Source organism: Lissotriton helveticus, chromosome 7 (genome assembly GCF_964261635.1).
Source record: "Lissotriton helveticus chromosome 7, aLisHel1.1, whole genome shotgun sequence".
Taxonomy (NCBI): domain Eukaryota; kingdom Metazoa; phylum Chordata; class Amphibia; order Caudata; family Salamandridae; genus Lissotriton; species Lissotriton helveticus.
Window position 1 is genome coordinate 1,290,271,759 of NC_136068.1, and position 27,699 is coordinate 1,290,299,457.

At 47.6% G+C, this 27,699-nt stretch overlaps 1 protein-coding gene across 3 annotated transcripts in view; it reads right to left on the reverse strand.

Moving 5' to 3' along the window:
- RECQL5 (RecQ like helicase 5) overlaps positions 1-27,699 on the reverse strand; it is a 912,465-nt gene that overhangs the window by 18,912 nt on the left and 865,854 nt on the right. For all 3 annotated transcript variants that reach the window (XM_078654534.1, XM_078654536.1, XM_078654535.1), the window contains one exon: positions 7,111-7,189. In XM_078654534.1, coding sequence (XP_078510660.1) covers positions 7,111-7,189 — 79 coding nt within the window. The remainder of the gene's footprint in view (positions 1-7,110; positions 7,190-27,699) is intronic.

Sequence of the window (27,699 nt, forward strand, 5' to 3'; positions counted from 1 at the left end):
TAGTGAGGTAACATGGAGCTTTTTGTAGGGAAATGGACCATAGCAGTTCACTCCTCTTCACCCTCTTATCTAACTTAGACACTGAAATTTTCAGGCACCAATCAGGAATCAAGAATCCCGTGTCCTGGAACCCCCACCACCTGCAACTGGGAGCATTACATGAACCAATGTTTCTCCGGTCGTGTCACAAGAACCTTGATCACCCTCACTCTGAGCATCCAGGCACTTACTCCTCCTAGGAAGTATCTTTGCATTATCAGTTTGTATGCTTCAGCTCTATGTTAAAGCACTCCGATGCCTCCAGGCTAAATAAAATCACAAACCTAAAGCAAGCACTCAGGAAGTATCGCGGTCACATGCCCTCTCTCATGCACATAGTATTCAGGTTCAACAAAACCCATTAATGCTCTAAAACCTGCACCCTCCAGGACAATAAGAAGCAGCCGATATGTGGTTCACATGGAGCAGGGCAACCAGTCAGCCTATCTGCACGCTCTACATCACACCTTCTGGGACTTCCGGAAATCGATGTGGTACAGGCCACTTCAAGGGCTATCTTTACCACCCGACAAAGAAGGGTATTTCCGATTCCGGTGGTTCAGCATTGCGCCAGGGCTGTGTGCATACTTAAGTGCGGATGACACAATGAATGGCGTGTTCTTGGATCCGTGTGAAATTATTCCAGGCTCTACCCATTGTGGGGATACCGGCTGAATGGTGCTTCCCAGTGGTTACAGTCAGCAGGCACCAAGGCACCCGAGCACCTTCACTTAGGGCTGCAAAGCCAGCTTCTATCATCCTCTGTTGCAGACTTTCCTGTTCTTCTTTCTTCTCCCTTTTATAGTGAGCTCTACTCGCCCAATGCCACTACTAAGGCCTTATCATGGCATGGATTCCAAATTACACCCATGCCTAAATAGATTCTTGCCAAGATTTCTGGGCTCACAACAGCACATGCATATTTTACAGCCATAGTGTCGGCTGTAAGGTGAACTGATCACAGGTACATTTTAAACTGTATATGTATATCTTACAACAACCTGGTTAACCATTCCTGACCTGTAGTTTTAAAAATCTGAATCTATGTTTGATAAACGACCTCTTCTTCCAAACTCTCACTCGCTCTCTCTGGAGATTTAAATTGTTATGATGTGTGCCACGTCCTCACTCACTCACTTTTAGTGCTAATGGCAGAATTGCAGATGCGTAGGTAGCTACCATTTGTGCAGCAGGTGTAGTGGCACCGGGCCCACTGAACTCTGATAATTGCTGTATTTTACTATCTCGTCAGCAGTCAAGGGGGCATTTTCATTTGTTGCGCAACGGTCCATAATATTCGTGCTAGGCTACTGCATAGTGGTCTGATTTTAGCAAGGCACAGGGATCTTCCTAAACAAAACTTTAAAGTTCACTTAAGTCTCACCACAGATGAAGTACAAGACCTGTTGCCTGTACCATACAGCGTCAGTATAGGTGTATGCTCTGCTACCCGGAGTCGTAAATGTTATATCACGAACCTAGCAACTTGTGCGCAGCTATAAATTATTAGAAAAAATAAGCATTTGCAGCTCCACTATCTTGGTGAGTTGGGTATTATCAAACTTCCAGCTAAACCACCAGACTGCAATGCGCAACCACCTCATGCTTCTGACTCGGACAGCTACCTACTAATAATTGTTGGGATGGAGAATGGCTCTAGAGAGCGTGGACCCCTGCCTCAAAGTCCCCATACCAAGGGGGCAAGGGGTAATAGCATGTGCACCGAGACCTTCCCTTGATATGGAGTGAGACCCGAAGGAGGCCTGTGGTTGAGAGAGCCCCCCATGTGCACCTTACTTTTTAGGTTCTAGTCTGACAGACAGCACAGCCGTCTAGTTACAAAAGACTTATTGGGAACAGGTTAATTGTGGACCTGGAAAGCAACTCCACCCATTGCTTTTTTGTTTTGTCAATCTTATTTTTTTGGCTTTCCATACAATGTTTTTATTTGTTTTAGCCCGTCCACCTAGTTTTCGTCCCTCTCACGGAGTACACCATTTACCATCTTTCGAGTTGCTCCTTTTATCCTTCCTCAAGTGTCTACTTTGTGGGAAGTTTTTTTTCTATTTCTAAAAGCACTTCATGAGAGTGTATGCATTTTATCCCCGTGCTGTGTATTTTCCCACTCCTCCCAAAACATATCTTTTCATAACATTACAAAAGTTCTACTTTCAACATTTTTTTCTTTAAGTCGCACTAAGTGTGTTCATAATTTTATAAAGCTTCACCCTTCTACTTGCTCTCCTGAGCACTATCAGTTTTGAACTGTTTCATCTAGGGCCTTTCCTATGCTTCTATGTGCACATTAAATTTTTTATCGTTGACACCATCATCATTTTAAAAACTTAAAACAGCTTTAGCAGTACACGAGTGCATGCCTTTTTACCATTCAGTGTCTTTGCCCATTTCTCTCCCCACATTTTGTCAAAACACTGTAGAGATATAATTTTCCTCAGCTTACTTATCCTTCGAGCCTCTCTCCCTTAAGCTTTCACTTTTGTACAACTCCGCCCTCTGAGTTGCTCTAGAGTACGCTTTAACCCCACATTGAGCTCACTTTTGTTCGTTCGCGTCCAACCCCTTCCATGTTGGTCTGTCTTCATTTGCTTCCCTCCTTGTGCCCTCCGTGATGCTGCTCCCCACCTGCGCCCTCCGTGTTTCTACCCCATGCACCCCCATGTTGCTTCCCCCACTCTTGTATTGGGGCCCTGCCCTCTGTGATTCCACCTTCTGTGTTGCTTCCACCACCAGCATGGTTTCCCCACCCAGGTTCTTTCCCCACACCTGCTCTCGTTAATTTTTTTTTTTTACTGATTCATTAGGATCTGTAAACAAAAAGAAAGGAAGCCTGAGTCATTTTGTAGGCTTGTGCATGCTTGGTGTGCCCCCCATGTTTGTTCGTCATGCTACACGTCATCAGGGATTCTTGCACTATGGCTAAAACTTTTGGCAAAGTCAATAGGTCCCAAAGGTGAGGCTTATTGGCTTTTTCAATGCTTGTTTAAGAGAACCACCACTGTCATGCCAACATGTTGGAGTATACAGACACTGCTGGCAGCAAAGGGATTATAGGTGAAGTTTCCAAATTGTCTGATTGTGAACTCAGCCAAACGTCTTTTTTTGGGGTTTTCTAACTGTTCTGACAATCCCCTACCACTGGGTCCACCATCCATGCACGCAAAGCATGGGTGTTGCATGTCCATATGCTACTTGTGCGCAGAAGATGTATGTAGAGTGCAAATGATACATGTGGTTTTTGGCCACAGTAGATTCTATTTTGTATTAGGCATACTTTCATGGTACCCAAAATGGAAGATTGTGGTGAAAGCCCAAACAAAATGATTGGACAGGCTGTGACGGCACGAATGCTTAGACTTGGGGAACTGTGTTTTGCTTACCTGGTTAGCTACTTGTAGCTGGAGTTGTACATGGTGATTCTAAGACTTTCTTCCAAATTGCTATAATGTTCCCAAATATTGGACTCCTTACTCTTTGCACTAGCTGTTAAGTTTGGCCAATAAGTATTTCTTGTACACTCAAGTGCAGATGTACGCCAAACTCATTGACTATCCCCTTTGTCATATAAATAACATTAGGTGCACCTATTGGAAGAGAAAGCACAGGGTATAGATAGGAAGAAGGTTGGTCTTTCGGGTCAACTTAATCATTCTAAGGCTCAATCTCTAAACAAGCTTCTGTGAAAATTATTTCCATAACTAGGTACCTCCTCTTCATCATCATTGTCGCCTCAACTGTATTTACCGCTCCCATGGCAACCTTAATGGACTAGTATTCTCCTGCAACTCTTCCTGATCACCTGACTTGGGGAAGAACGAATGTTCTTTCTTCTTGTAGGTTTGCACCCATTTAATTACATATTCCATGAGAAAAGGAAGCAACTTCCCCCATTTCCCAACTTGTTTTTGGAAACTGGAATGGGGACTAGATAATAAAACAACAATGACGCCTCTCACTGATGGTAGTTACGACAATGGCTAAAATGGGGGACAGACACTGAACCTAAAGACAGGTACCTATAAGGATGAACCTTTCGACACTCTTGACATTGGATGGTGAGCCTAACAAGTCGAACCACAGTGCAAGTGGCATAAATGGGTCTTTTTCTGATTATTGGGGAATGGAATGTTGATGACAGATAATCTGGCCTGTGATGAGAACAGCATCACCATGTTGTGTTTGACAGACCCAACCTGGATTTAGGATAAACATTTCTAAATTAGCGATGGTAAAAGTCAAAGTTCTCGCTCTTACCTCTGAAGCAGGTGTATATTCAATGTTTGTGTCGCTTTAGGTGAAGCCTTTACAATGGGGAAGGCACACCTTTTTTGACGGAGACAAATTTTCAGAAGAAAAGAATGCCAACTCCCTTCTGGCCTGGTCGACTTTTTTTGGGGAAACAACTGCACGACAAATCTTACAGATGACAACAGGCAATGATTCAATCAAGAATGGAAGATGGGGTCGGGGATGAGTGGGCAGGGGTCGAGGATGGGTGGGCAGGGTGATAAGCCAAGGATATGTACAGTAAATGGGCAACACCTGAAGCCACCTGGAGCACTCAGAGGATCACATTTTAGATCTAATGTTATCCCACCACACATTGTTGCGGACTAGCTGCCAGAGCAACAAGTCGTTGTTACAGGTATTCATGAATCAGGTGATAGATTCTGAAAGAGGTAACTGTACAGAAGAGGTCATAAAGTTTGCTAAATTCTTTAGATTTAAAAGTAGTAGTGAATCCTAAGCTACATGCAAATTGACTGATCAAGAATGAAATAATGATTATGACTTTTTACTTAATATTAAAGGGCCTTGGACAAAGAACTTTGATTTGGAGGAAAAATAACTTGTTTTTTAGGCCCTGAATTGATGCCTAGATTACCCGAGAGGGCAATTTTCTTATTGGGACATGTGAATATAGCCCTTTTGTTGACAGGCGATGGAATATTTAATTGCACTTTATCCCAAATGTTCAGATGCAATGATTAACGAGAGAACATTTTCTGCAAAGGGAATGAAGCTTGGAAACTATTTTATCAAGAAAATGACCAAATATGTAGATTATGCTTATATGTTTCCTTGAACACAGAACACAGACATTCTAGCAGCATGTTCTTGATTGGACGGTTTGACAGTCATTTAGCTTTCTGGCTGAGGTGTAGTGATCTCTGCTTTGTTCTAGCGTGATTTGAATATTTAGATAAGACGTTGGCATACAGAAACAGTCCTCAATCCAAAACCTCAACGAAATCAAGGGTGGGTCAAAAGAGGCAACGAGAGGAAACACTCTCTTGTCTATTGAAATGACAAACTCCCATGCCTTTCTCATAATTTAGGCAGGAGGCCTGCTGTACTTCTGGACAGGACAAATTACAACCTGGTGGACAATGGATTTTAGGGAAAGTGAGGACCATCCCTTTTCATTATTTTGTGGGCAACATTCTAATTCAAAAGGAGGAACAGCTGTGTTGAGACCAGTTGGGTGGTTGATCGCCACCACAGAATGGAAGGGAAAGGCCTAAACCAGAACACACTGAAGTCAGGGAACCGGATAAAGCTTGTATATCGAGGAATGGTAATGTGACCATGCCAGAATTTTAAAAGCTTAGAATCTCATGCAGTCTTTACGGCTAGAAATGAAGCAGTGGTTTACTTGTCTGCATGTTGGTGTGACGTTACAACACAGGACTCCACAAAAATGATTAAGTACGTGATGACTCGGTTCTGAAAGGACAATCACTTAGGCGAAATTTAGGTGATGGCTCAGGACAAGGATGTCTTGAAGCAATACACTGAAATGGTGGTGTAGTAATTGCTTTCCCTAGATTTTATGGTAAATGTTGACGAGATGGCATTTAGCCCCAGAGCAAGAAACTCTGTTCCCTTTTTTTCATTAAACATTTGCAACTACAGCCTCCAGCTTCCTTTAAAAAATCTTAATAGTGTACAGAGATTTAAGGAGGAGTTCAATCAGGAGTCTTGGGAAATGCTGGCATGCATTCTTAGTTAGGTTTTTCTATACTGAAAAGATCCTCCTACTTTCAAGTCAGCTGCAAGTATATCATCTTTGGTTGTTGCAAAGCCTTGAACCTATAAACTGTTGGGTTCTGTGCCTTGCCATAAAATAGACATTGCATTTATTTTATAGGTAAAAGTCATTATTTTATTAACCCATTAAGGCAATATCACCCCTCTCTAAAAGAAAGCAAACGTTACTAACTGTATTCCTAGTTTTTTCCACAGATATTCCTCTGAAATGAATAACAGTAGAATATCTGAGCGGTTGAGTGAGAACGCACAGTAAATAATTTTGCTATCTGGATATCATTACAGAAAAAAACATACCTACGTGAGAAGATTTGAAGCAGCTTATTTACAACAACTATTTCATATTAAAATACATTTGACTGAAAGCTCCACTTTAAAAAAGCATTTTCAATTGAAAAACCAAAGCGGCAAATGGCGTTCCTTTACTTTGGCTATACCAGGACTGAAAAGCGTGGCCTTATGAATTCCCAAGCAGCCCAGTTCTGTTATGCCTCAGGGAATCAGTCAGCTCATTAGTTTTTGGACGTCAGCTAGAGAGAGAAAATGGATATACAGAGATCTCCACTTAAACTATATTTTTGGTTCAAGGGGAGATGGGGCGAGATGTTTATGATTAAAAGAGAAGAACTATGATGGAAAACCAGGATTACAAGACCTTCACGGATAATATGCATGTTATGTTACAACATGTTCTGCCATGTTGTAATATACATGTCAAAACATATCCAACAAACGAATAGCTGGCAGTGTTACACCTAAGGAAAAAAACGACCAAAACTCAAAATTCAAAAACCAGGCTAAAGAAAATACATAGGGGTGAAGCGCATTTTAAATCTGCAATGAAGTGAAGGGCGGAAAGGGTAATCCACTTGTCAAAACCCAGGTACGAAGAGTGCAAATTCATGTGAATATAACAAGGAGACAGAGGAACCCCCTCTAAATGTGGTCAAATGGCTGGTGCGAAGCATCTGAACAGCATGATGTGCTGCCTCATTGACTCACCTCCTCTACTGGCCCTGGTCTCTTCCCTCGCAGAACTTCACTCTGGATGCTCGGTTCTCTTTCTGCTTCCGCCTCGGTCCTAAGAAAGAAGTTTCGGCGTCAGTAAGGATGACTGATCACAGAATGTTGATATGCTAATGTGAAGCAAGCAACAAAGCAAAACTACCGCAGCCCAAGAACTCCGACTACAAAATATGGTGGCAGTGAAGTGTTGAAGCACCAAGAATACAGAGCAAAGACATTATGCAACAAGGGGGAGCACTGAGGCCAAGGTACAGGGACTAACCACAGAGCCTGGTATGTGATAGAAGCAGCACGTTCCCTCAGCAATGAACGGCCCAGGGTCTGTGAATCACAGTAAAATACTAAAATGCAGGATGACACCACAGAACAAGGTCTGTGACAGAGCGAATGAAAGAAACAAGCGTGCATAGCAAGGATATGGTGCCAATATAGAACAGTGTGATGAGACCTGGAGAACCGTTAAATGAATTGCTAGCAGGAGTGAATCGTAATTTGCACTTTTCAACATCTTAGGGAGAGTTTTTTAAACAGACAGGCTTTTTTTTTGTTCATAACAAACTTTGAGTTTTGTAATTAGAATTTCTTTGGGTACATTTGTTTTTTCTTGTGGAGAAAAAAAACTGCTTATACGTGTACAACGCAATATAAGGATTACAGTTACATAGACGCAATGAGGTTACTTATTTCAGGGTGTGATCATACCCTTCCACGGATTGCATCCAATTACTATGTCTATGTTCCCAACATGTTCACTAAATTCAGTTGTTATACCAATTATCAGTATTACTAATGCTTATAAAACAATCCTAGTTACCTCCCACCCACCATAAATAAACTAACTGGCCATCACAAGGGGCAATCTATACAGTTATAAAACAAGTGTACAGTTACATGCGGCTAGGAAAAACTTATTGTAGTGCATTCCTGTATATTTCACACTCTAATCGTAGACAGCAATGCTAAATGGACTTTTGCCCACTATGTGTCTAGTGCAGGGCAATGTGATATCGACTTACCAATATATATTAATTAATTAATGGTATGGCTAGTTTACATATTAATCTGTCCTAAGGCAAGCCCGTCTACGCCCGTCCGCGCCTGGACGTCGCCAGGATTCCTGGCCCTGGTACTTCCCATAGGCAAATTTACACATGAGAACGTTTGCTTGCCCTACAACCCAAAGCTCCCTGTGGGCACTGTAAATGGCACCACGATTTTTCTCAAGAGCAGTGTGATAAATGTGGGTTTAGAGCTGAGATGGGACTAGGGTCATCCCCTCTGGCCTCTGGTCTGGTATATTTTACCACCCTTAGCCTTAATTGCAAATCACTTGTGAAACACCATGCAAAAATGTTCGATCTCCTACAAGACTCCTCACCCGATATATTATTCCGGATGGAAACTTGTCTTACTGCTGACTCTGTGGCCATTCCAGCCTTGGCCCTTCTTGCAGGCTACATGGTGTGTGCACAAAATAGGACAAGTGGGAGGGGTAGGCCTAGCAGTCATATTTAAATCAGCGCTCTCTTGTACTCTTACACCACAGACTATTCCAGACTGTGAAAGTACCTTGTTTAAAATTACTCTGTCCCATCCATAAATGTACCTTTACTGGACTCCTTAGCTACCGTCCGCCAGGCCCTGCAAAAGCCTTTCAAGAAGCTCTAGTCCACATCACATCCACTCTTCTTTTAAAAGCAGCCAATCTCAGCATTGTAGGAGATCTGAATCTACATTTGGAATGCTCTGACTCGGATGAGATTGCCAACTTCCTGGGAGACATGGATGCCTGCAAACTAACTCAGCAACTGGAGGGACCAACACATGCTGCAGGACATTTACTTGATCCGGTATTTTCGAATCTTCAGATTCTGGAGGTCAAAACCCATCCCTCTGACCTGGACTGATCACTTTCTCATTTCTCTGTGCCTCGGTATTGGAGGCACCCTCATATGCTCCTCCTGTCAGTCTTCTATGAAGCGCCCTTGGCATAAAACGGACACATGCACCTTTCTACCCACCCTAAACCTGTCCCGCCCAGAATGGCCTACTGATTTAGAAGCAGCTGACAGTTTGTTTAGGGATTGGATTAACAACACACTTGATCACTGTATCCCGAGGAAAATGATCTGTGCCAAGCATATTCAAATCCACACTTGGTACAATGAGATTCTCATCATGGAAAAGAAAAAAATGTAAAATCTAAGAGCGGGCTAGGAGAACTGCCTATGACTCCACTGCAAAAATCACTTATAGGAAAGCAATTAAAGTTTATCATAAACTAGTTCAAAAGACCAAGGCCCCATTCCATGCCAGTCTGATCTTGTCAAGGCCCAACCCCTCCAAAACAATCTTTTCCCTTATAAAAGACATAGTGAAATTCCCGGCTGAGGCCAATAACATCATATCCGCCAATACACAATGCGAGTCACTGGCTAAACACTTCATCAATAAGGTGGAAGGCATTTACAGTGCACTCAACACGAGGACGGGCGGCTCTGTATCGTTGGAGAACCCCATTAGGACAGTTCAATCCCATTCTTTACTAGATCTGCTACCCATGCCTCTTAAAGACATGGACGCTCTGTCTATGAAGGTCAAATCAGGCTCCCCCGATGATCCTCTCAAACCTGACCTGTTTAGGAAATTCCATGATTGCCTCTTGACCGAGGTTGGGAATTGATAAATATGTCACTTCAAACTGCGGCGATCCCCCAGTCATGGAAGCATGCTAAGGTCACTCCTTTGCTTAAGAAATCCGCACTGGATGCGTCTCTACCAGAGAACTTCCGTCCAATTTCTTTGCTACCATATTTGGGCAAGATTATGGAGTCCTATGACGACACCATTCTAATGTCTCAAACTGCAAATGGTTTACAGCGTCTTCTCAACTCCTTTGCCTCTTATTGCAGTGACAAAGGATTAGAGATAAATGCTAATAAGACCAAATACATGGCCATAAACCCTCACAGTTCCTTTAGAGGGAATCTGGTTCTAGGCAATCAAAAATTGGAATATGTTCAAAATTTTAACTATTTGGGAGTCTCACTTGATTCTAAAATGCAGTGGAAAACCCAAATTGATAAAAGCAAGCTACTCCTGATTCAGAACAGTCGCCCCATACTAAAAAGGCATGGGGAAAGCCAGAGTAAAGCTGTGCTTCCTGCACTTGAGGTGTACCGTGCTAAAGCTCAAGCGGCGACCCTATATGGGGCGGAACTGTGGGGCCCTGCATTTAAAAAATCATTTGAGGTGAAAGAAAACATTCTACAGATCTCTCCTAAAGATACCTGTGCGTACTCCCACAATCCAGATGATGCTAGACCTTAAGATGAGGCGCACTGACCATCACGCAATACTTAGACCACTAATGTTCTGGGTACGGTTATGGACTACACCGGCACTCCTCTATTATAGAGCAGAGTTAGAGGAGTTAAAAGATCTGGATATCTCTAACCGTATCACATGGTTCACACATATAAGAGTATGGTTTGAGAGGTTAGGACTGTCACCCTTTTGGAATAGCCCTAATGCATTAACCACTAATTCGAGGAGGACATTAAAAGCTATCTTCTGGGTCTATATGAACGAACATAGAACTAATGATATATCAAATGGCTCCCTACCCAGAGAATTTATTTCTGTTGTTCAAAGTAGACCCTCATTATGAACCCTTCCTGAACGAAGTGAACCCTCCACTAGCTAAAACCCTATACCTTAAATTTAGGTATAGAATACTCTTGTTAAAAAGTTGTGCTGCAAGGTGGAACAAAAACAGTGATGCTAAATGCTCCATGTGTAATGGTGGTGGGAGGGAGGACATCACACATGTTTTGTTTTTCTGTCCTGCCTACAAGGCTCAAAGGATAAAGTGGATTAAACCTCTTTGTATAAATCTAGGAGTACGGAGGTGTAGAGACGCAGAAAGTATTCTATTAACAGATACACGTCAGGTTCTTGTATTTGGCATTAGTAGGTATCTGCTTGCAGTGTATTATATAAAGTAAAAAGCGGGAGAAAAAATATGAATTGTAACAAGATCACTGATTACAGCTGGCACCTATTATGTCTATTGGAAATGTTTATACAGTGTTTTTTTAAAAACTTAAATTTTTAGAACTTTTTAAACAACACACATTTTATATTTCATATTGTGATAAATTCGATTAACTAAGACATACGTAATACCTGTATTTAGTGTAGTACTTACGTATATAATGGTTTTATAAATATTTTGTGACTGTATTTACTGTATCTTTATGAACTTTTATGATACCTTTTATCGAAATAAATTTAATTGAGTCCTATGTTAACATCTCTCTGACCAAGCATTTGGTAGTAAATGAGATCTTAGACAGGTATCAAAATGGTTTCCGGCCCAGACACAGTACTGAATCGGATCTACTGGCAATAACAGAGCAGCTATGGGCCACGTTAGATGAGGATAACACCTCTGCAATAGTTTTATTAGACCTCAGTGCGGCCTTTGACACCGTCTCCCATAAGATTCTGCTCCAACTGCTCGAGGAGATCGGGGTCAAGGGCAAGCCACTGGTCTGGTTTGCATCTTTCCTGACCAATCGCTCTTTTCAGGTCTCTGCCACTCCCTATTTGTCCAGCATCTACTCTCTCTGTTGTGGGGTCCCCCAGGGCTCTGCCTTGAGCCCCTCGCTGTTCAACGTATATGTCGACCACTGGCCCTCGTGGCTAAAGCAAGGAATATCAATATGGTATCTTATGATGATGATACCCAACTGGTATTTACCTTTTCCAACAACCTTAAACAAGACAAGTGAAATTCCAAGAGGATCTTCTGGCCATCTCAGATTTGATGGCAAACAATTACTTACAATTGAACTCCTCCAAGTCTGAGGTGCTCTTGGTGGGTCATGACATCAATGGGACAACAAATGGTGGCCTACGGGTCTTGGTACCCCCCACTCCTCCACCGAAAACCGTGGTGAAGAACTTAGGGGTCCTGAATGACAATGCCCTCTCTATTTTGAGAACCACGCAAAAAATGTGGTGGGGACTTGTTTTGGCCTCCTACGGAGCCTGAAACCCATCTTGTGATACTTCGATGCATCCATCCGCCAAAAGATCATTCAATCAGTAGTGCAGTCTCGATTAGACTATTGTAATGGGCTCTTACTCTGTGTGAACAAGTGAGTAACTAAAAGACTCCAACGGGCACAGAATGCGGCAGCTCGCACACTTTTTGCCTTACCAAAGTACTATCATGCCTCTAATCTTCTTCACCATCTTCACTGGTTACCAATTTAACAGAGTCCTGTTTAAGACTCTATGCACAAGATTCTACATGGCCAAGGCCCCCAAATCCTGCAAATGCTATGCTCTCCATATGTCCCAACTCGAGTTCTACGCTCCGCTGACTTGCACCTGGCTTGTACTCCTTGATGGGGCAGGCAGACAGCAGTGGGGCGCTTGTCTAGGACAATGGCCCCAGACCTATGGAATGCTGCCTCTCTTGCTGCTCGGAGCACACAAGATCACTGGGCATTTAGGAAATTGATTAAAACCTGGCTTTTCTCTACTCTCTAGTTTTCCTCTCTATGGCCCCCTGTCTGTCAGCACTGGGACGCCCCGTTGTTGGGGCAGCCATGCACTTTATAAGTTCGCTTAACATAACAAGTTCGCTTTACATGGAGAGATGCTTCAGCCACTACATTAGTGTTTACATTCCCGTCCCATGCTTTTAAGGACTCCCGCAGCATATCCCAGGCCATTGCTATGGGTACTCTACGGAGCCCTCGCTGCTCCCCCCTCCGAATCGCTGCACTTTCGGCCAGGCCCCATTTCTTTACCTCTTCTTTTCATGCATCAATCATTGGCGGTCTCACTGCTTTCCACCTCCTTGTTAGAAGTCTTTTGGCGATTATTATTGCTAGATACGCAAAGTGTGCCTGCACTTTATATCCCTTTGGATGTGGGTAGAACCCAAGCACACAGCCTCTGGCTGTATTCCACATTTGACCACCCACCAATACAGTCAGTGCTTGTGCTATCTGTGCCCAATAATCGTCTGATGGGGGCAGCCTCACAGCATATGGGTGCCAGATATGCATACTGTGTGATAATGTATTAAATACATTTGAAGCACGCATTGCCAAATACCACTTTTGGATATGCTTAAAGGGATGCTCACTCACCATCCGTCAGTTCCTATTCCAAATCTGTGTCCCATTTAGCTCGCAGAGCCACTAGCGGTGAAGATAGCGCCGCTCTACAGCCATTAGCTTCGTATACAGCCATTTCGTCAGGTGCCTGCCTGTACCCATTAAATGCAACATGTGCACTAACTAGGTCATGTGTTGGTGGCTCCTGCCCATCTAGGGCCCATACCCTTTTTACATAATGAATGACCCCAACATGTAGCAGGAACAAAGTATTTGGTAGACCCTGGGTGTGTATGAAGTCAGCTTGTGACAGTAGAGTGCCCTTGTTGAATAATGCTTCCACTGTTGTAACCCCCCCATCTACCCACCCCGTTAGTTGGTTACGAGTCATTATTCCCATTGGAATGGGGAATCCCAAAGCGGGATATTTGGCGCATACAGTAGCCATGGTGCTGTGTACTTCAATCGTTGCTTCCAGTATCGCAGGGCAACCTGTAGCATATGTACATTCTGGGCTGTACTCCTATGTCGGACCAATCCGCACTGGTCTGTGTTTTTTCTAGCTTATAGAGATGTGGGAGCAGTCGGGTCACTATTATTTTGCTGACTATTTTGTAATCCATATTCAATAGCAATAGGGGTCTATATGCTGAAATGTCAGTGCTATACCTACCAGGTTTAGGCAGAGAAACCACAAGCGCCTGGTTTGCGGTCGGGGGTAATGCGCCCGTGTCCAGCGCTGCTGCGTATAATTTTTCTGATTGGGTTATTAACTCCTTCGCATATGTTGTATAGAACTTTGTGGGAATACTATCCAACCCCGGAGTTTTATTTCTTGGAAGGTCCCGGATTGCCTCCTGTATCTCCGCTGCTGTGATCGATAATTTCAGTGCTTCTTTATCTGTTTCTTTTAACAGAACTCCAGGGAGTGCAGTTGCAACTGCAACTGCACTCCCTGGAGGAAACGCCGAATCTCCTGTGTATGTGCCTGTGCAGGGGCTTTTTTATAGGTGCTCAAAGTATTCCTGTAATGCTGCATTTATTGTTACTTAAGTGACAGCTGTGGCACGTAAGGGGGAATGGATCTTTGTTATTGAGACGGACGGAGGGGGATCTCGTATTATTCTTGCTAACAGCGTGCTAGCCTTGTCCGCCTCTATGTGGGCTCCTTGGCCATATGTCCTATAGTCCACCACATGCAGCCTTTCAAGTAGGTCCGCGTAGTCTATACGTGTTTTCAGTAATTTGTCTGCGCTATCTGGGGACTCGACTGCCTCATTCTCTAGTGTTCCAAGCTGGGATTCTACTTCAGCTAGACTACGTGCAATCGTTTGTCTTGTACCTACTGTTGCGACGATTGTTGGGTCCCTCACCACCACTTTGAACGCCTCCCACACCACCAGGGCGGAAGAGGCAGTACCAGCATTGTGGGAGAAGAAACTGTTGCTTGCACCTGATATTTGTGCTTTAAAAGCACCTTCCTCGAGTAATTGGGGGTTAAATCTTCACGTCGGGACCGGGTTGGGACTCGACCCAACTGAAGAGTGAGCTCTAGTGAGCTGTGCTCCGAGAATGGTTTACCTATGTATATAGTGCTCAACACCTGCGGCAACAGGACAAGGGAGCACAAGATGCGATCTATCCGTATGCGCAATGCATGCATCGGGGAATAACATGAGTATTTGCGTGTTTCTACATTTTTGCTGCGCCATACACCTGTCAGTGTCCATCTTCGCACTCATGTTTCCAGCTCTTTGGCCTGTCGTATTGTTATTGTTCAACTAATTGGGGGGTGCGATCTATCTAATTGTATACTTAAGACTGTATTATAGTCCCCACCCGGAATCCAGGGATGTTGTACCCAGTCTGCCAGAGAAGCACTTATCCTCAGAAACACTTCTTGTTCCGAATTTGGGGCGTAAATACTGCCCACCACTACCAACCGCCCGTCAAGTTCTCCTTTTAGCAGGGCATAACTGCCTTCCCCATCTATATGTTGCTCTAGTAGATTGAAAGGGACCCCCATCCTAATCCATACTGCTGCAGCCCTCGCAAATGCAGAATACGTTGTATTGTACAATTGGCCTCTCAATTTTTTCCAGAGTTTGCCGACTTCAGCTAGATTTAAATGTGTTTCTCGCATGAATACTATTTGCGCCTTACGCCTGATCAGTTGCACATGAATACGGTACCTCTTATGCACTGAGCCCATGCCCCGCACATTCCATGTGAGGAATTTATATGTTGACAGTGTTGTCATTTGTGTTGTGTGTACGTTCTAATATTCGCCCTTGTGTTTTCGCTCTGCTTCTTCGCAGGTTTAACTTTGTGCCCAATTGTGCGCCCTTTGTGACTCTTAATTATGTGTATCCAAACTACCCCAATACTTCAGTCCAACCCCAAATATGTGCCCGACCAATCATTTGCCAATAGTGGCAGCAACTTAAACATAATACTTGCAATCCCTGGGGGGTGGGGAGGAGGGGGGTGGGGAGGGAAGTACGTCAGCGATAATCTCACCTCCAGACAGGTCACTTGTGCTGCACTTAGAGGCAGCATTGTGTTGAATATATTCTGAGGATTAGAATAAAGAAGGCAAGAGAAAAAAGGGAAGGAAGAGAAGAGAGAGAGAAAAAGGAAGAAGTGGCCTTGCCCCACGGTAGCGCGATCCGTCTCCCCCACATCCTGCTAAGTCAGTGGTATGATCATATCAATGTCATCAGCGCCTATACATATACCAACAGCGACCAGCCCCTGCTTCTGGGCCATTAGGCTTGTGTTTTGTGCGTTTCTGTATCAGTTTCTTGGTGACATAGGGGTCTCATTTTTGCCCAACTTTGTACTGTGTTTTACGGTTCTGATGCTGTTTCCGCGCATTTCCTTTGCTCAATCCAGCAAGTCACGGGCAATTTGAGGAGTCATAGATGGGAATAAAGGTTGGCTGTTCTCAGAGTCTGTTAATGGCATCCCATCCGAGGACGAGTCACGTCTGCTGGCGTCTCCTGCTGTCCTCAGTGCTGCAGCGGTCTGAAAAGCTGCTCTCCTACTCTCTATTTTTTGCTCTAGGGTGGGTGTTCTCTCTTCCTCTAGTCGCTGCCTTACAGTGTTTCTCTGCCCATTTCGCCTACGGCGCTGGCTCCCGTTTCGGTGCCATCTGTGCTCTTACAATATCGTCAGGTCCGGGAAGTTAGTTTCTATCCACAGCCATGCAGTATTTACATCCGCGAAGAAGTGACTGGCATTGTTGTGCATAACCTTGAGCTTGGCTGGGAATATCAACGTGTATCGCAGATTCAGCTGCTGCAGGTGTTTCTTAACCCCAAAGAAAGCTTCCCTTTGTCTCTGTACCTGCACAGTGTAGTACGGGAACAGGAAGATCCTTGTGTTTTTCGTAAAGGAGGGGGGCTCGTTCTCTTGCTTTGCAGAGGAGTGTGTCCCTGTCTTTATCATTCAGGATTTTTACCACCATTGGTCTCGGTGGCAGACCAGGTGCACGATTACCGGCACCCTATGGGCCCTCTCCACACTGAACATGTCAGACAGTCCTTCCGTCTCGGTGGCAGACCAGGTGCACGATTACCGGCACCCTATGGGTCCTCTCCAAACTGAACATGTCAAACAGTCCTTCCGTCGCCACCGCAGTACGCAACCATTGCTCAATGAACTGCATTGGATCACGTCCCTCACTTTTTTCAGGCATACCTATTATACGTATGTTGTTTCTACGTGCTCGACCGTCTGCATCATCCACCCTGTCCTGCAGTTCTTTAGCTTGTTGCTGCAACTGTGTGACCATTTATGTTTGTGCTTTTCGCCATGGGGTCATTGAGTGTTTCTGGACTTTCTCAGCCAAGTTTTTATGGTCAGCTCGTAGTAGGCTCACATCAGTTGCGAGTGTACCCAGTTGCTTCTCCAGCACCGCCCTAGATTCCCTTATTTCTTTCAGTTTCATGTCCAATTTGTCAGAGAGGGCGACTTCTTTAGCAGGGGTAGCTGGGACCTCTTCCAGCAATAGTGGCGGGTTTTTTGTGTCATTGGTGTTGGGGTCCCCTGCTGGACCCTGCTCCCCCGGTTTCCCGTTTGGCCTTCTCATTGTATTCTCTCCCAGTCCCCAAAATGGCGCCTGGGGTACTGTATTCTCGCACCGTGTGGGGACACAATGCGCACATCCCTCTCTGACCGCTCGAGCTTGCCCAGGCGAGGTCGCCCCACTTCCTCCGCTCCTGCCTGCTGTTGCCAGCATGCTGCCCTGCTGACTGCTGCGCACTTCCTGCTACCACCTCCGTTTTTCGCCGCTGTTTGCCATCTGCTGTGTGCCTGGTTTGCCCTTTGCATTTCGCCTGTTGTATTGCACACTTGTTTCCCCTTTTGCCTTCTGTAACCTGCTGTGTCCCTGTTGTTTCCCCTGTCCGCCGCCTGTGTACTTAGCATCTGTTCCCCTTCCCCCTTTGCCTTCTGTACCCCTCTCCCCCCCTTCTGCTGCCCTCCCCCACCTGTGTGCTCCCTCCAGCCGCCGGACGACCCAGCCGCTGCTGAGCCGCCATCGGTCCTCCTTCCCGCCACTGCCCTCTCCGCCCCCCTCCTGCCCATTGGCCGCCCCGCTCCCGCCACCCAGCTGACCCGCCCTCCCGGCTCCTCACTTAAGGGGTCCAAACACAGGGGTAAGGAGTGACCGCTCGAGCCTGCCCAGGCGAGGTCGCCCCACTTCCGCCGCTCCTGCCTGCTGTTGCCAGCACGCTGCCCTGCTGACTGCTGCGCACTTCCTGCTACCACCTCCGTTTTTTGCCGCTGTTTGCCATCTGCTGCGTGCCTGGTTTGCCCTTTGCATTTCGCCAATTGTATTGCACACTTGTTTCCCCTTTTGCCTTCTGTAACCTGCTGTGTGCCTGTTGTTTCCCCTGTCCGCCGCCTGTGTACTTAGCATCTGTTCCCCTTCCCCCTTTGCCTTCTGTACCCCTCTTCCCCCCTTCTGCTGCCCTCCCCCACCTGTGTGCTCCCTCCAGCCGCCGGACGACCCAGCCGCCGCTGAGCCGCCCTCGATCCTCCTTCCCGCCACTGCCCTCTGGCGTCTCCGCCCCCCTCCTGCCCATTGGCCGCCCGCTCCCGCCACCCAGCTGACCCGCCCTCCCGGCTCCTCACTTATGACGCCCCCGAAGCGACCGCGCAGCGGAAGCGCGCAGCGGAAGCGCGCAGCGGGAGCACCGACGGAGCACCGACGGAGCACCGAAGGTGCGCCAAAGGTAAGCCCGTCTGCGCCCGTCCGCGCCTGGACCGCGCCCAGAGCCAGGACCCCCGGCCCCCACCGACGCAAGATGACCCGACTGACCTACGACGCCACCGAACTCATCGCACTCAACACCGGTAGACTCCCGGGGTGCTACCGAGCCGCCCCAAGACGCACCCACGGACCCTTCTGCTGCCACTCCTGCAAGTTCACCTGCATCCGGACCTGCACCGCACCAGCACCGATCAAGCCGAACTCCAGCAGCAACCACCTCAAGTGCATCCTGCTCAACACCCGCTCCGTCCACAGACACGCCGTCGAGCTCTGGAACCTGCTCGACACCACAGCCCCAGACGTCGCCTTCCTCACGGAAACCTGGATGAATGCCTCCTCAGCGCCCGCCATCGCCATCCCGGACGGCTACAAAATCATCCGGAGGGACCGCGTCAACCAGACAGGAGGAGGCATCGCCATCATCCACAGGAACTCCATCCGCATCACGGCAAACACCGACGACACCCTCGCACCCACCGAACACCTGCACTTCCAGATCCACATCAACCCCAAGACGACCCTCAGAGGCACCCTCATCTACAGACCCCCGGGACCAAGTTCACAATTCAGCGAGGCCATCGCCGACTTCATCAGCCCGCACGCCCTCCCCTCCACTGACTACATCCACCTCGGGGACCTCAACTTCCACCTGGAGAACAACAACGACCGCAACACCACCACTCTGCTGGAAAACCTCGCCAACCTCGGACTCAAGCAACTGGTAACCACCCCCACCGACTACGCCGGACACACACTCGACCCCGTCTTCTCTTCCAGCAAGGACATCACCTTCAGCCACGCCACCGGACTCCACTGGACGGACCACAGCTGCGTCCACTTCAGCTTCAGAAGGACCAGGATCCACCACCACCACCAGCAACAGGTTGCACGCAGAAGCTGGAACAAGATCACAGCCGACCAGCTCGCGACTTCCCTGAGCAAGAACCCACCCACTAGCGCTAAGAACCCCAGCCAAGCGGCCACCAACCTCACGAAGTGGATCAGAGACTGCGCAGACAACCTAGCCCCTCTGAAGACCCCGCCCAGTAGACCCGGCAGCAAGAGAGCCCCATGGCTTACCAACAAACTCAAGAGCTCCAAAAAGAACTGCAGAGCCCTCGAGAAAGCCTGGCGCAGAGACCCTACACCGGACAACATGACTGCCCTCAAGATCGCCACCCGGAAACACCACCAACTGATCCACGCCACCAAGAAAACCGCATTCAAGGACCGACTGGACAACAACGCACACAACAGCAAGGAACTCTTCAACATCGTCAAAGAGCTCTCCAACCCCAACGCCGGAACCAACGACATCACCCCTTCGCAAGACCTCTGCAACTCCCTCGCCTCCTACTTCCACAACAAGATCACGGATATACACAACAGCTTCAGCACTCAACCGACGCACACCACGACCGAACCACCGCCCCTCACCCCCACCCTCAGCACCTGGATCCCGATCAGCACCGAAGACACCGTCCGCACGATGAACTCCATCCACTCCGGATTACCGACCGACCCCTGCCCACACCACGTATTCAACAAGGCCGACGCTGTCATCGCACCCCACCTGCGGGACATCATCAACACCTCCTTCGACACCGCCACCTTCCCGGAGAGCTGGAAGCACGCCAAACTCAGCGCTCTTCTAAAGAAGCCATCGGCCGACCCCACCGACCTCAAAAACTACCGCCCCATCTCGCTGCTCCCGTTCCCTGCTAAAGTCATCGAGAAGACCGTCAACAAACAGATGGCCGCCTTCCTCGAGACGAACGGCTCCCTCGACCGCTCGCAGTCTGGCTTCCGGGCCAACCACAGCACCGAGACCGCACTGATCGCAGCAACCGATGACATCCGAGCCCTGCTCGACAACGGAGAAACAACGGCCCTCATCCTCCTGGACCTCTCAGCGGCCTTCGACACTGTCTGCCACTGCACCCTAGTGCAGCGCCTCAGCAACGTCGGAATCCAGGAGAAGGCACTGGAGTGGATCATCTCCTTCCTCGCCGGAAGAACACAGAGAGTGCGCCTCCCCCCGTTCAGATCAGAAGCCACCGAAGTCATCTGCGGCGTCCCTCAAGGCTCCTCGCTCAGCCCAACCCTCTTCAACGTCTACATGAGCCCCCTCGCAGCCATCGCACGCCAGCACAACCTCAACATCATCTCCTACGCAGGTGACACCCAGCTGATCCTCTCCCTCACCAACGACCCCGCCAACGCCAGAGCCAACCTACACGATGGGATGAAAGAGGTAGCCGAATGGATGAAAAACAGCCGCCTGAAACTGAACTCAGACAAGACGGAAGTCCTCATCCTGGGCTCCTCGCCCTCCGCCTGGGACGACTCCTGGTGGCCCCCCGCCCTGGGCACCGCACCAAAACCGACAGACCACGCATGCAACCTGGGCTTCATCCTGGACTCCTCCCTCTCCATGACCAGACAAGTCAACGCCGTCTCCTCGTCATGCTTCAACATCCCGCGCATGCTACGAAAGATCTTCCGGTGGATCCCCACCGAGACCAGGAAGACGGTCACCCAGGCCCTCGTCACCAGCCGTCTGGACTACGGCAACTCCCTCTACGCCGGAACCACCGCCAAAATCCAGAAGCGACTCCAACGGATCCAGAACACATCAGCACGACTCATCCTGGACATCCCCCGCTGCAGCCACATCTCCGGACACCTGAGAGACCTGCACTGGCTCCCGGTCAACAAGAGAATCACCTTCCGTCTCCTCACCCACGCACACAAAGCCCTACACATCCAAGGCCCAGGATACCTCAACAGCCGCCTCAACTTCTACGCCCCCAAACGCCAGCTTCGTTCGACCAGCCTCGCCCTCGCCACCGTCCCCCGCATCCGAAGAACCACCACAGGAGGAAGATCCTTCTCCTACCTCGCCGCCAAGATTTGGAACTCCCTCCCGACCCACCTCCGCCTGGCCCAGGACCATCTCGCCTTCAGGAAGCAGCTCAAGACCTGGCTGTTCGAGCAGTAGTGGACCCCCCCTCCCCAGCGCCTTGAGACCCTCCGGGTGAGTAGTGCGCTATACAAATGCTTTGATTGATTGATTGATTGCAAGTTACGTGCCGCTGCACCAGGGGGGGCCACTAGAGCTTCTATACTGACAGGGCTTAGGTTTTGTTTGCGTCTTATGTACTCTTCCAGTTTTTGTGCCCAGTCTTGTTGCGGTCTATCTTACACTTTGCCCGCTGTACATAGCCATGAGATATATTTCTTCCACCCGTACATTACCTCGCTGGCCTCGTAGGTGGGGCATGTGGTTGTAGGGGTTAACTCGCTGCCCCTTTAAGGGCATATATATCGTGTTGGGATGTGTATGGCGCAGTTTTGCAGGCCGTGCATTATGAGATGAGGAGGGGGAGCCCACTGCGCATCCCAGCTGATTTTGTTGTTCTGGGCCGTGTTTTACTACTGCAGTCGGTCGCGGCCGCCTCCCTGTTGTTCGGGGCCCCCTTAGTATTTCGCTCACCTTGCTCCTCCATGGTATGCATAGGCCCTCCGTGATCTTTCCTGTTACTACACAGCCAGGTCCCCTAGCGCCCTGCGCCGCACGGCCTCAGTCCCATACTCCAGTTCATGCTGCACAACTAGGCCTCACCCTTTGCAGCAGGACCCGGTCACTCTGCATACCTCCACCACCGCAGGACCTCCAAGGGCGCTCTGTGTCTCTGTTGTCCGCCGTGTGTGCTGCTCACTTCTGGCGCCTCAGTCAGCTCAAATCAGCCGAGCCACTACCCATGTCGCATCTATCAGCTGTCCAGGATTTCAGGTGGTTCTGTCCCTTCCAGCAGCCAGCTGCTCCCGCCCGGAGTGCTAGGCCCAGACTGGCAGCCTCGCGTAGTTTACGGCCCAGTCCCAAGTTGGGTCGCTGTTTACAGGTTCAGCGTTGTTGTTTCCCGGCTGGAAAATGTCGCTCCGTGCAGCTGCTTGTAGGGTTAGAACGGATGGGTGTTTTATGTGGGGGATAGGGGAGAGTTATCGGCCCAGGAGCTCCTGGATTAGGTGTTTGCCATCTTCCACGTTTGGCCACGCCCCCTGTAAACTGACTGCTTAACGTCTAACTGTTTCCGGTACATGCTATACCTAACTTGCAGATTACTCATCTCGTGAATCTCCCCAGGTGCTGGTTATAGAAAAGTTGAAATAGATCTCCTGCACTGTTCAGTGGCATCCTCACTCCCACTCGACACTGGTGCCTCCCCAGATGTGATGTCACAGAGCCATATTTGCCCCATCACAGCACTGTGATATAAGTTTCAGACCTTTTTCCATGCCCTCAGAGGTGAGGAAGAGACTGACAAAAGGGATAGAAATGCAGTCCAGAAAAAAGAACATAGAACCTTACTAAACTCACAATGCTCCCAGAAGGGGGATGCAGGTGTGGTGAGAAATGTGCAGGTAGATACAGTATCAACCAGAAACAACGTTACAAAAGGTAAGTAGCGCCGTAGAGCGGAGGGCGGGCAGGTAAGAGGCAGACACACACACTCCACTTCCGCTAGTACAAGCGGGTAGCGGTCTAGTCTCCCATTCAGGAAGGCTACTTAGGCAGCGAGGAGCTGCCGGCGGATTGCGGTAGGGAGGACGGTGGCAGAGTCTCCCCAACCCGCTTGACGCCAGACAGCTTGCTCCAGTCAGCAAATGCGGATACAGTATTTTAATGCTTGATATCGTTTTACTTTAAAAATTTTAAAGCACATTAGTGAAAATTGTATTTTAATAATTGCACACGCTGCATAGGGGCAAAAGGGTTTTTTAAAAACTGACCTACTGAAGGGAGTCTGCACTCGGTGGTTCAGCCTGTCCGCCTCGGTCCGACTCGGCTAGTAGCGCCGTAGAGCGGAGGGCGGGCAGGTAAGAGGCAGACACACACACTCCACTTCCACTAGTACAAGCGGGTAGCGGTCTAGTCTCCCATTCAGGAAGGCTACTTAGCCCCCTCGTCGCCTCGAGCGCGCAGCGGTCGCGCGCAGTGAAGCGCCTGAGACGCGCCAGAGAGAAGCCCGTCTGCGCCCGTCCGCGACAGGACGTGGCTAGGGGCTATGGTATTACCGACTGGCGGTACTCAGGGTACCAGGCGGGTATATCTCTCTCACACTCTACGTTATTTACGCCCTAATGTGCTTTCACCTAACTGTTCTCCGCCATCTCACTTTTGCCCTGAAGGGCCTTTTTCGTGTAGGTTTTGCCATACACAATTCTTAACGCATAGCGTCTCCCATCAACAATGTACTATTAATACCACGACTACTCTGACTTGTGGGGGTAGTAACTTATTGTGTAATGTAAGATCGCTAGTTAAGCATTCTACTGAGGTTTGGGATCTCATCTCCACTTATAAGCCAGATATGTGTTTCCTAACTGAAACGTGGCTTAAACCTCATACCACTCCCGCTATTACTCTTGGCATACCGATGGGCTATAAGATTGTTAGACAGGATAGACCTATAAAAACCGGAGGTGGTATAGCAATCGTATTTAAAGATGACATTTCTGTCTCTGTTTTAGATCAATGTTACACCTCTGATTTTGAGATGATGACATTTAGGATTGATTCACCCACTAAATGTAGCAGGAAAGGAGCCCTGGTTTATCGTCCACCTGGCCCATTGAAAAACATGTCTAAACTGTTAGTGGAAGCAATTGCACCAACATATTAGCATAGATAAAGATTTCCTATTACTCGGGGATTTTAATATCCACAGTGAAGACGGAAATAATAAGGAGGTACAATCGTTTATGACTGATATCTCTCTCCTGGGATTAAAACAATGTAACAGTGGACCTACACATCAAGCAGGACATACTTTGGACATGATTATAGCCAATTTTCCGGGCATCGAATGTAACCTACCCAAACACTATCCTTGGACAGATCATTCTATGCTTGAGTTTTTCATGCCAATAAACGTTCCCCCTGCCGCTGTACATGCCCATATTCCATCCAAACGAAGGCAGTGGCATAAAATCACCAACATCACCTTTGAACAAAGATACTGTCCCCCTCTTGTCGTATGTACAGACGACATTAACAGCGCTCTTTCGAAGTGGGATTTAGCAGTCGGTAATGTAGTAGAACAACTTGCCCCGATAAAAACCTTTAAAACTAGCTTCACCAAGAAACATGAAGTCTGGTATTCGGAGGATTTGCGTACTTTAAAACGTACAGCTAGGAAATTTGAGAAAACATGGAGAACCTCCCACCTGGAAGGAGACAAAGTCAATTACAGGATGGCTCTTAATACCTATCACAAAGCCATACGATCTGCTCGCAAGCACCATATCACCGCTCAGTTAGAGGCAGCTGGTAATGATTCAAAGACCTTGTACCAGATTGTCAATACATTTTTGAAGCCCGCTGCTTGCGAAAGTACAGATATGGCCTCACAACATCTTTGTGATAGTATATCAAGCTTTTTCTCCGATAAAATTGATGCCATTTACAGGACAATAGAGACCACAAATACTGGGAACAGTAGTCAAGATCACTCTGCTTTGATGCGTATATCATCAACTAAAGCCAAGAAGTCTCATTCTTTTAATAACTTTCCAGAAATCTCACTGAGTGAGGTCCAAAGTCTAATTATGGATATCAAAAGTGGCAGTCCGGCAGACCGGCTCCCAGCTAGGCTTATGGGCCCACTAGGGAGCATTCTGGGCCCTGACGTTCAGAGGCTAGTAAATCTCTCACTAACATCTGGAGTAGTTCCACAATGTTGGAAAAAAGCTCTTGTAAGACCGATCAGGAAGAATTCCTCAATTCCATGGACCAATCTGTCTAATCTCAGACCTATTTCCCTTTTACCATTCTTGGGGAAAATCACCGAAAAGCATTCCAATAAACATCTATCTACCTACTTGGAAAAATCTGGCTACCTCGATCCATCTCAGTCAGGTTTCAGGCCAAAATTTAGCACCGAAACGGCCTTGCTGTCGATTACTGACGATCTTCGGTTGTACCAGGACAAAGGTTACTCTGTGATCCTGGTACTCCTAGACTTATCGGCAGCGTTCGATACTATCTCGCACAACATTCTTATCGAACGCCTGGCTGAGAGTGGAATCGGTGGTATGGCACTGGATTGGATCAGAAGCTTTCTCTCCAACCGCACCCAATCTGTCACCATGGGTGATTTTAGGTCGAAGGAGGTTAACATTACCAAGGGGGTTCCGCAGGGCTCTTGTTTGAGCCCAACCCTGTTTAACACCTATGTGGCCCCCTTGGCAGGTGTAACTAGAGCTTACGGATTCCACCCAGTATCATATGCTGATGATACGCAGCTGCTCTTCCCTTTTAAACATCTTACACCGGAGATAATACAATCTTTCTCCGATGGAATGAAGGCAGTTGCAAGATGGATGTCTGCCAATTTCCTCCAATGCAACGTTGGAAAAACGGAGGTTATGCTTTTTGGTGATGTCAAGGTCCAATGGTCCCCTGACTGGTGGCCTCCTGATCTGGGCCCAGTCCCTGAGCCCAAAACAGTGATCAAGAACTTAGGAGTCAGACTAGAACCAGAGCTGACTATGAAACATCATGTCTCCATTACGGTAGGAACATGTTTCCACGTAATAGGTCTCCTCCGAAGGATTTTTCCTTACCTTCCGGATTCTTATAGGAGAACTCTGGTTCAAGCTCTGATTATCAGCCGTCTTGATTACTGCAATGGTCTCCTGGCAGGAGCTAATGAAGAGGTCCTCAACCGCCTACAGGTGGTACAAAATACAGCAGCGAGGTTGGTGCTCAATGCTCCCCCTAGGTCTCCTTCTAGACCTCTATTGCACAAACTTCACTGGTTGCCAATACGGCAGCGAGTGAATTTTAAGATCGGCTGTATAATCCACAAAGGCCTCAATGAATTAGGACCTGAGTACCTTGCTACTAAGTTTGTTCCCTACGTTCCTACACGTACCCTTAGGTCTGGTGAACAGCTCTTGTTGAACATTCCAAAAATCGCCAAAGCAAGGCAAGGGGGTAGGACCTTGTCTGTGGTAGGCCCAAGCTTTTGGAATTCCCTCCCGCTTCCTTTAAAACAGTGTGGGAGTCATCTAGAATTCAGAAAATGTCTGAAAACTTTTCTGTTTAGCCTATGCTAAGCATTTATCCGCTGGTCTCTACTAGACTTCTGGTATTAAAGTATTAAAATATCTCCCCGTAGCTCCATCTAAGCTCTCCACTCTAGGTGTCATAAGCGCGGAGATACTCCTTCGGGAGTTTATTCATAGCGCTATAAAAACCTATAAATAAATAAATAAATAAGTAACTTATTCTTGTCATGAGTACTTCTATCTGTTGATTCCAGACCATTAAACCCTAGGAGGGTCTGTGGCGCAGTCAGCCCTTCAAGTCAAAGCTGGAAATAATGGCATGGTACAAAGAGCAGAATCAAACAGCACAAAAAATCAACTGGTGGCACTTTAAATAATGAGGCAGTCCCTGCCTAGTTCTGCACGTGACCCTGTGTCTCCAAATAGATAACAAAAGGAAATCACAAAATGTCCACACCACCCTTTTGCCATTAAAGTACAGCATACTGAGACATTGGTCCACCTCGCCAACATACCTGTAGCAGGTCTCTCGGCTACTCACCCCATTTGAGAAGGGGGTAGTGAGTAAAAAAGATGATAAACCCTTGATCTCTGAACTATACACTATGCTTGCCGCCGGGCAGAAAAGGATGCACACAAAGGGCCAACTGTGCTGGGAGGAGGAGCTGGGGAGGGCCCTAACAGACAAAGAATGTGCGAACATTCACTACAGGCCACACCATTCAGCACATAACACCGCTGGAACTGATTCAGCTTACAAGGTTTCTTCCTATTGGTACCTCATACCGGCTCGCAGCCATAGCTGGAACAAAAACCACACTATTTTTCAGTGTTGGAGGGAATGTGGGCCTGCCAGCTCTCTGGTACATTTACTCGGGCATTGCTCGAGACTGGGGTGCTGAAGGACATAGACACAGCCTTTGAGACGGAGATTCCACGCTTTTCGGCTTACATACTTCTGGGGCTTTCAAAATCGTTGACCTTTTCCCAGCGCTCTTTGAGGGGCAGGCAAATAGCACTGGCGTTAGCGGCAGCGCAATAGGTACTCTTGGCGCACTGGAGCACTACGACAGT